A 10,584-nucleotide genomic window follows, 5' to 3' on the forward strand; every position below is an offset into this window, starting at 1 on the left:
TTTTTGATAATTTAAATAAAAAAAATCAAAATTAAAGCCTTTAATTTAATATTATGTATTTGCTTTTTATTTATTTTAATCATTTTGGAATTTTTCATGATTTAAAAAATTTGTAAAAATAAATTTCGGAAACCTTAAATATTTTGTTATTAAATCATAATAAATATAATTATCAGTTTTAATTATTAGCTTCTATGGTTAATTAAATTTAAAGTAATTTAATTCCTTTTTAGATATTTCAAGAAGATGAATATTAATAATATATTTAAAATAATAATTTAATTGAAATTTAAAGCGCAAATGATATTAAATGTAATTGCTAATAACTTTAATAAAAATTATTATCTTATAATCCAAATAATTAATAATAAAGGTTTGATGTTTTGTGTGAATTAACTTTAGATTTAATAATTTAAAAGTGGATTTAGCATTACTAAAATAGTTAATTAAAGTCTATAGAAATTAATATTGAAATTCCAAAATAATATTATAAAAAAAAATGAAATATATATTAAATTATTATTATTATTATAATTTTTCATTTTTTACATATTTTTTTCATTATTTTTTAATGAAGAAAATAAAATAACATGTTTAATTTAAAATATAAAAAATAAATTAAATTAAAATATAATTATTTATTAATAATAAAAAAATTCTTGATTATAAAATTATTTATGTAAATAAGTAATAATTATGTTATATATTTATAATAAATAATATAATAAAATATTTATATATGTATATAAAATAAAAACAATATTTAATTTAACATTAATTTATTTTTAATAATAAATTAAAATTAAATATATACATAATTTTAAGAATGAATAATAATGCTAAAAGTAAAAACAATAAAAAATTTTAAAATCAAAATAAAAATATATATAAATATAAAAATATGGCATTTTTAAAGAATATTTATTTTATTTTTTAATATTTTTATATTTTTATTTAAAAATAAAAAATTATAAATATATCTTAAAAAACAGAAGAAAATCAATTATTTTAAAATCTTGCAAATATTTTTAAAAATGTAATTACTGAATAGGAAAATGAACAAAACTCAAATTTAACATATAGCTTATAAGGATTATACGAATAAAATTATGAAAAAAATTTAGAAAATTCATTAGAAATTAATCATTTTTAATTATTAAAAAAAAAAGTAAACAAAAAAAAAAAATATTAAATAAAAATATTCAAAAATTTTACTTTTTCTTTTTCTTTTATATTAAAAATAAATATTATGAATATATATATATATATATATATATATATATATATATATATATATATATATATATATACATAGAAAACTAATATATTATAACAAGTTTAAAATGTTATCAATGAAGACAACTTTTCAGAAACATCTATTTAAAGCCAAGAAAATTTCAGGGATACTTATTTATAAGACATAAAAACAAATAACTATATAAAATAATTAGAAGAAGATTTCGAAGATGAATATATAATAAAAAAAAAACGGAATTAAACCTAAATATTCATTAGGTGTAATATAAATGAACGAGTTTGAAAAAGCTTAATAATTTCCAGAAACAAGCATTTTTCATATAACTTTTAAGAAAATATAATTTATTCGATTGTAATAACATATATTTTAAAAATATATAAAAAAATAAATATCTATAGGTTAATATCATATATTTCTCATAAAATAGTAAAAAGTTAATATTTTGAAAATTTAACATTATTTGTAATCATTATCAATTCGGTAGTTTTAGCTTTAGATGACCCTACTTCATAAGATGATAATAATTAAAGTTTGGATAATTTTATTCTTATTTTTTATTCCATAGAAATGATTTTTAAAATACTTGCATCTGGCTTTTTATTTAATAAAGAAGCATATTTGAGGGATATTTGGAATATTTTAGATTTTATTATTGTCGGAACTGGATATATTCCATATATATTAACGTCAAATTAAGGTGTTAATCTTTCTTCTTTAAGATCTTTGAGAATTTTGAGACCTTTGAGAACTATATCTACTATAAAAAGCTTAAGAAATATATTAAATAGTCTTTTTTCTGCTGTAAATTTGTTAAAGAATTCTATTGTTGTTTTACTTTTTTTTTACATCATATTTGCCATAGGTGGCTTATAATTATTTAGTGGAATTTTAAAAAAAAGATGCATTGAAAAAGAAACAGGAATAGAACTATATATTAATGAAAATTTAAATTTTTCGTTTTGTGCGCATTCTAATGACTGTGTTAAATATGATAATACCAAAGAATATATTTGCGGAAAATTAATTAGTAATCCGTGTAATGACATTGTAAATTTTGACACTTTTGGGTGGTCTTTTTTGACTGTGTTTTAAATTGTTACTATGGAGGGTTGGAGTGATATATTAAATGGGGTTTAGAAAACTTTCTCTGCATGGGCAATTATTTATTTCCTATTAGTGATTTTTATTGGGTCGTTTTTTTTAACGAATTTAACATTAGCAATTATTACAGTTAAATATAATTAAGAATCAAAAAAAGTGGAAAATAAATTAGAAGATTAATAGGATATTAAAAGTTATGATTTGCATATTTTTTTAAATAGAGGTGGTTATATTTCAAATAAAGTTAGATTTAAATATTAACAAGAAATGAAAAATAATAGAAAATAAAAAAGTTTGAGTTAATAATTTAAAGATTTTTTATAATATTCAACTTTTTAAAGTAAAAGTAAATAAAAAAAAAATACTTTAGATGGTAATTATTAATAAAATGAAAAAATTAATAAAGATAAAAATATATAATAAAATGAAGATAATGCATAAATTTATAAAATAGAAAATAAAAATAAAAATAATAATTAATAATAATAATAATAATAATAATAATAATAATAATAATTTTATTAATATACAAGATAACTTAAATTTTTTGATTAATAATCCTTCGTCTAGTATCCATATTTTAAATAACCCTTAAATACCATAAGTATGCTAAAATAGTTTTAAAATTAATATGTAAGCTAATTCTTAAATGATATCATAAATTGTTCCTATTTAATAATGCGAATAATAATAAAGTAAAGTGAATATTATGCATAATTCAGACTAAGGAAATTTAAATTTGCTAATCATTTCAAATAATATAATTAATTCATAAAATTTAATTAATGATAGTGATAATAAAGTATAATAAAAATAAAATTATAATTAAAAATCTCCTTAAAAAGTATTAAATTTATTTCAAAGATAATAACAATATAAATAAACTAAAATTTAATAAAAATTTTTTTAAAAAAATCCTGCTGGATTGCATTTTGAAGGAATATTAAATATAAGTAGTAAAAATACTTAAAGAAAACTTTAAAAAAGTAAAATAGCAGGTTAAAATAATTAAAAATATAATAAATAATTATCTTATTCCGATTTTGAATTTGAGAATAACAAACATGATAATATTGATGAGTTTTTGTAAAAAATAAGTGAAAATATAGATTATAAAATTTAGAAATCTTAAAATAATTAAAAACAATAAATTGATATTTAGATAGAAAGCAATATTTATTAAAAAAAAAATTAAAGTTTTAGTTTTTTAAAAAAAGATTGTACTTTAAATAATAATAAATAAATAAGTAATAAAAATATGAAAAATATTTAAAACTAAAACAATAATTAAAATATATAAAAATAATAAAGCAACATATATATAAATAATAAAGAAGATAATGTTTCTATTTTTTCATTAAATGAAAAAAATTAAATATAATAATATTTTATAGATTTTGACTTTAAAGAGGATATTTAATTGGAATAAAATGCAATTAATTATAAAATAAAAAATAATAAAAAAAAAATTGAGAATAATAATGACAATTTATAAAAATAAAGAAAAAATAAAAAATTAAAAAAATAATAATAATAACAATAATAATAAAAATTATAATAATCATAATAATAAAGATAATAAAATAGATAATTAACTATTTCAAAAAACATAAACAATTAATATCAAAATATAGTAAACGATGAAGATTTTGAAGCAGATACATTCAATCCTTTATTTATGAAGGCCCATGTTAAAAATGATTTTTATCTAGACATTTATTACGATGATGTTTTGCCTAAAAAGAAAAATCAACAAAAGGAAATTTAAAAATAGTTATAATTTTAGAAAATCAAAAATATAAGATTTCTTATTTACTATATGCAGGTTAAAAAGAAAATTTAAAAAACCAAAAAATAACCCAATTTAAAATAACAATATAAAGTTATTCCTTTAAGAGTAAATATTAGAATGATTTAAATGCAAGAAACTTATAAAAAAAACAATGATTTTCAAAATTAATATTTTGATGATGATTCTATTAAATAATGCTTTGATAATAACCAAAATAAAAATAATAATAATGATTTTTTAAGTTTTAAAAAAGTAATAAACTTTATAAATTAAAATTCAAAAAGTAATAACTAAGTTTTAGTAAAATAAGAAATTTAAAATTTAAATAAATAAGATAATTCATTAAAAAATAACTTTTCTAATAAAAAAAATAAACTTTTTAAGAAATCGAGTAAGGTTACAAGTAAGTCTAATTATGATTATCCGATTTAAATATGGGATTTGTAAAAAGCCAAAGAATTAATATTCTAAACCAATAAATTTATCTAAATAAATACTAATCATCTAAATAATAAAAACTTTTAAAATAAAGATTAAAATAGTTATTCATAAGATACTATATTTACATATAATAGTTAATTAAGTATAATAAACAAAAAAAATAATTTGAATTCTAATAAATAAAAAGCTAATGAAAATGAAACCGATTTAACAGAATTGGAAAATATAAAATTTATTTAAGAACCCATTGAAATGGAATATACAAAACAAAGAAAACAATAAATAGAAAATGCTGAAAAAAATTTTGATTATAAACTTGAATGTTAATGGTCTCTTGAGGAAGTATTGATTTAGTCTTCTTTGAATAAATCTTAAAATTAATTCGAACTAATCCTATAATCTATAACCCACAAAAATTAAGATGTTGAACTTTATGAAGCCGGTTTATTCGGAATTTTATGTGCCTTAAGAAGACTTATTAAAAATATCGTATTATCAAAACATTTTGATAATTTTATAATGCTATGTGTAGTTATAAATACCATAGTACTCACACTCGATGGTGTATTAAGTGAATAAGGGGAAAAAATTTTAAATTAATTTAATTTTTCTTTTACTATAATTTTCACAATAGATATGTGTTTAAAGCTATTAGGAGAAGGTATATTAGAATATATAAGTGATAGAATGAATATTTTCGATGCAATAATAGTTTGCTTAAGTTTGATTGAATTATTAATGTTGAATGGAGAAGTTGTAGGAGGTTCAAGTAAGTTTACAGCTTTTAAAAGTATAAGAATTTTAAGGGTTTTTCGTGTTTTGAGAGTTGCAAGGCTTGTGAGGAGTTTATAGTTTATGAAAATAATGATGGCGGCTATAGCGAGTAATATATCAAGTTTTATTTATATTCTTTTGTTGCTTTTTTTATTTATATTCATTTATTCTTTACTCGGAATGTAGATTTTTGGAGGAAGTTTTGATATATAAAAAAGTGGAAGAATGAATTTCAATAATTTTTTTGAAGCTACATTGAGTGTCTTCTAATTGATGACGATTGAAAATTGGAATGATGTGGAGGTTTCGTGTCTTACTTCTAGTGCTAATATTGGGATTTCTCTATTGTTTTTAATTAGTTGGATATTCATAGGAAATTATGTGCTTTTGAATTTACTTTTGGCTATTGTCATGGATTCTTTCAATTAAGAAGAACTAAAAGAAGAAACTGAAGAATATCTTTAAGGAATTGAAGTGGGATAAAATATAGATTTTAATAATCTGACTGATGAGGCTATCTATTAGAATTAAACTATAACTAATTTAAATTATTCAGCTTTTTAATAATCTTTTGGATAAAATACAATAGCAAATATTAAGAATATGTTAATAAATGAAGAAAAGTTTTATAAAAGGTAGCAATCTATAGATGAAGATGATTATGGGCATTTATAATAATTATAAGATATTAATAATAATAATTATAAATTTAATAGTTAAAATAAATAAGATTTCTATGATATTGAATGTGAAAATGCTTTTTTTATTTTCAGTTAATAAAATCATTTCAGAATTCTATGCTATAAAATTGTAAAACATCCAAAATTTGAAACTGTTATTTTAATGTAAAATTATAAATATAAATGTATATATATATTTATATATATATAAATATATATATATTTACATATAATATTTTTTATCATTATTTTTTTTTAAAGTGCTATATTTTAAACTTCTATAAAACTTGTAATTGATACATATTTTGATAATTCTAATCCTTAAGATTTATAATAAGTATATATATCATAAAAAATTGATATTATTTTTACTGTATTTTTCACCTTAGAAGCTTTCTTGAAAGCAATATCATTTGGTTTTTTATTTAATAAGAATTCCTATTTAAGAGAAGAGTGGTCATAATTGGATTTTTTCATAGTAATTTCAAGCATTATAGACATTAGTGTAGAATCCATAAACTTAAGTGTAGTAAAAATATTAAGGCTTTTGCGAACTTTAAGGCCTTTAAGATTTATTTCCCATAATAGATCTATGAAACTAATTGTAACAGCTTTATTGGAGTCTATAGGAGGTATTTTTAATGTAATAATAGTCCTTTTGTTGGTTTGGATTATGTTTGCAATTTTGGCTATTAATTTAATGAAAGGTAAACTTTATTATTGCAATTTTCCCAAAAATTATAACGTATTAAATAATTCTATATATGAAATACACAAAAATCAGTGTGAATAAATAGAGGGTGCTTAATGGATGGTACGAGATATTAATTTTGATAATATAGGAAGTGGTATGTTGACGTTGTTTGTGCTTTCAACTATAGAAGGATGGCCTAATTATTTATTTTATTTTATAGATTCAGATGAAAATGGGCCTTTAAAGAACAATAGTTTTTATTTTGCGCTTTATTTTGCCGTTTTTATACTTATAGGAAGTCTTTTTTTATTAAACTTGTTCGTAGCTATTATGTCTTTTAATTATAATTTAGCAGCAAAAAAGTCTAAGAATGCTTTCTTAACAGATGGGTAAGCTTAATGGATTGAATTATAGAGACTTTTAGTCAAAAGCACATTAGATTATTTAAGTATAAAACCTCCAGATAATAAGTATTAGCTTTTAGTCTGGAGTTTTTGTGAAAATAAATATTTGGAAAGTGTGATTATGGTGTTTATTATTTTAAATATTATCACTATGGCAATGGTTTATGAGAATTAGAATGTTTAATATGAATATATTTTAAATACTATTAATACTTTTTTTACAAGTGCATTTATCATGGAGGCTCTTTTAAAAATTATAGCTTATGGAATTAGAGGATATTTTTATAAAGGTTGGAATTAGTTTGATTTTTTTGTAGTTATGACTAGTATTTTGGATATTATAATGAGCTTTATAGGAAATAATTTTATAAATTTTTTAATGGTAAGAAGTTAAATTGCGAGAGTTTTTAGAGTTTTAAAAGTATCAAGATTATTTAGATTGATAAAACGATTTTAGGATTTATAGAAACTTATATAAACGGCGATTTATTCATTACCTTCTTTATTAAATGTAACATCGTTATTGTTTTTAGTTTATTTTATATTTGCAATTTTAGCTAATTTTATGTTTGGAAATATAAAGTAAATTACATATATAAAAATTAAATAATTAATTAATAAATATATATTTATTTTATATATTATATATATTTATTTATTTATATAATTATATATTATTTTAATTGATAATTTTTTTTTAATTGAATTATTTTTTTTATTTTATATTATTGTATTTATATTTAGAGAAGGGACAATTATTACTAGTAATAGAAATTTTTCTAATTTTCATTAATCGATAAATTTGTTATTTATATGTAGTACTGGTGAAAACTGGTATTTATATATGTTTGATTGCATTAATTAAGGAAATAATTGGGCAATATTATTTTTTGTTATTTATATAATAATTGTCTAGTTTGTTATGATGAATTTGTTTGTACTTATTATTATTGATTAGTTTGAATAAAATTATATAAACACAGAAAATCCATTAAATGAATTTTAAGAATTTGAGGAAAATTTTAAAACAGTTTGGGTTAAATATACGAAATAAAACAATGGAATTAAAATAAATTAAAGGTTTTTAACTGATTTTTATTTGGAATTGAAAGGGCCTTAAGGGTTTGATATTGAGGAGAAGAAAAATTAATTCAGAGATAAAATAAAAGAACATCAAAAAAATATAAAATAAGAAGAACTGGAAGCCAAGATAGAAAAATTTAAAGTTTAATAGAAATAAATTGCTGCCAAAAATATAATGTAAATGAATATTTTGTATGATTATGAAGATGGATATGTTTACTATAATGAACTTATGTTTTTTATCTAAAAATACGCACTAAATAATTTTATTTTTGATATAGAAAACTAAGAAAAAATACTAATAAATAAAGAATACGCAAATAAATATATAAAAGGAATTGAATTGATAAAAAAATAAGAAAAATCAACTTTTAAAAAAATTTATTTTAATAAAAAAAAAGTAAATATAAATATGTATTATAATAAATATATATATATATATATATATATATATATTTATTATTATTTTTTTATAATAAATCTCTATATATATATATATTTAAAAAGAAAAATTAATAATAAAAAAAGTAAAATTTTGCCAAGCAAATAAAAATAAATACTAATAAAATTGCAGGCGTAAATCCTATTGTAACAAGACTTTTTGTAGGAATGGCATTTAAGAGTTGGTTAAAATACAGTTATTAGATATAATAGAAACTATTATAAGATGATATTAAACCAAGCGATATTTCAAGTGAAAGCGATACCGATGATGATTATGATGAAGAGAAAAATTCTTTATATAATTATAGTTTTTTGGACAATAAAAAAGATGTTTTCAAAGAATTTTAAATGAGAAAAAATGCAACTAGAAGTGAAATTATTAAAAGAGAACGTGCTTCAAAATCATGTGAATAGAAAGTTTTTCCTAATATGTTAAATTTATAGAATAGAGTTTATGTTTTTTTACCTGATGCTTAGATTTATAAAGATTAATTTTTGAACTTTTCTTAAGATGATTTATATTATGATAGGAAAATCAAAGAAATATAATAAAAATAAACGGAAAGGTAAAATTTATAGGCTCCCCTTTTAAAAATTGAAAATACTTTTAATAGTATTAGTTAAATTTTTAATCATAATTCAACAGACAAAACATAAAAAAATAATTTACCTATTTCATTTATTATGTATAATTAAAATGAGAAAAAATAAAGTATAGATAAAATTGACAATATTTTATAACAAATTGATTCCTTCAATTAATCTTCTAGTGATAAATAGAATTATGAGCATAATATTTGTTGAATATCTTTTTGTTTTGTTAAATTAAAATTAATTGTATTAAAAAAATAAATAAAATAAATTTTATGAATTTTCTTTAGTCTTTAATTTTTTTGCGTTTTTATAAAATAAAGATATAATTATAATATTAATGATTTAAAGGCAACTCTTTCATATTTGAATAAAACTTTTATTAATTTTCGTTTTAAATTAATAAATTAATTAAATAAAAAAAATAAAATAATAATAATAAAATTAATATGTTATATATATTAAAATTTTTTTAAATAATAAAAATCAAATATTTATTTTATATAAACAAAATAAATATTTTATTCATTATTTATTAATAAAAAAAAAAAAATGAAATTATTAACATCAACAGAATGGCTATATTTCCATTTATGGAAAAAAAATTCCGAAACCGGGACCAGTTGTCCCGGTGTATTTTTACCAGATACAGTAATATATAGATGGGCCTAACCATATTTCTGGTACTTCACAAATCGTGAAGGCCAAATAATTCGTAAAACCAAAGACCGAATAGATTCGAATAACCTAAAAGAAATATTTACTTATAACACAACTGAAGAAAACATAATAGCATAATATTTAATTTCTTAAAATATACCAGTGAATGCCTAATAAACATCAGCTAATTTTTTCGAAGAATAAAAGCAATAACTAAACTAATAGCAAAACGTTGAACAAGAGATGATTTCATTTGAATATTTAGACCAAGAATAATTTCAATAATTCCTCTAAGAACGGGAAAAGAGCCTAAACGGAATGTTACAAAAATTCCTCTAACCAAAAGGAGGACGAAATTCTTTAATAAAAGTTTCTTGGTCTCCATAATTCTGTCTTTTATATAGAAAAACAAACATAAATGACTTCCATAATCCAAAAGTAGATTAATATGAAAAACTTTGTACATTTGAAGGCCCAGAATATTTATCAGTTTAAGATAGTATTACATCGCCTATTTTATCGTCTGATCTGGAATAAATATGTGTGAATATAGTGAAGCATATATAGGATATTTCAGGAGGGAATATTTAAATATCTAGGATGGTACTTTATTTTAAATTGGATGATAAAAATAGGATTTGGCTTCTTTTTTGTACTAATTT

General features: G+C 18.7%; 1 protein-coding gene across 1 annotated transcript, besides 21 other annotated features; it reads left to right on the forward strand. All coding sequences in view use genetic code 6, as the record gives it.

Moving 5' to 3' along the window:
• Window positions 1-916: 916 nt before the first annotated feature.
• Window positions 917-952: a microsatellite.
• A 301-nt stretch (window positions 953-1,253) lies between these two features.
• Window positions 1,254-1,310: a microsatellite.
• Window positions 1,311-1,825: 515 nt separating this feature from the next.
• IMG5_106200 (hypothetical protein) lies at window positions 1,826-9,477 on the forward strand (the record flags this gene model as incomplete). The annotated part of the gene is made up of 4 exons (XM_004035045.1): window positions 1,826-2,582; window positions 3,526-6,211; window positions 6,308-7,726; window positions 7,889-9,477. The coding sequence occupies 4 exons, from the start codon at window positions 1,826-1,828 to the stop codon at window positions 9,021-9,023; spliced, it is 5,997 nt and encodes a 1,998-aa protein (XP_004035093.1). The 3' UTR covers window positions 9,024-9,477.
• Window positions 2,738-2,788: a microsatellite.
• Window positions 2,807-2,875: a microsatellite.
• Window positions 2,816-2,876: a microsatellite.
• Window positions 3,588-3,669: a microsatellite.
• Window positions 3,611-3,666: a microsatellite.
• Window positions 3,778-3,875: a microsatellite.
• Window positions 3,851-3,943: a microsatellite.
• Window positions 3,883-3,951: a microsatellite.
• Window positions 6,038-6,081: a microsatellite.
• Window positions 6,215-6,269: a microsatellite.
• Window positions 6,219-6,282: a microsatellite.
• Window positions 6,234-6,284: a microsatellite.
• Window positions 7,756-7,824: a microsatellite.
• Window positions 7,765-7,826: a microsatellite.
• Window positions 7,822-7,861: a microsatellite.
• Window positions 7,822-7,862: a microsatellite.
• Window positions 8,632-8,726: a microsatellite.
• A 186-nt stretch (window positions 9,478-9,663) lies between the features above and the next one.
• Window positions 9,664-9,706: a microsatellite.
• An 18-nt stretch (window positions 9,707-9,724) lies between these two features.
• Window positions 9,725-9,785: a microsatellite.
• Window positions 9,786-10,584: the final 799 nt, after the last annotated feature.

The sequence above is a fragment of the Ichthyophthirius multifiliis genome (genome assembly GCF_000220395.1).
Source record: "Ichthyophthirius multifiliis unplaced genomic scaffold scaff_1120509250878, whole genome shotgun sequence".
NCBI lineage: Eukaryota > Ciliophora > Oligohymenophorea > Hymenostomatida > Ichthyophthirius > Ichthyophthirius multifiliis.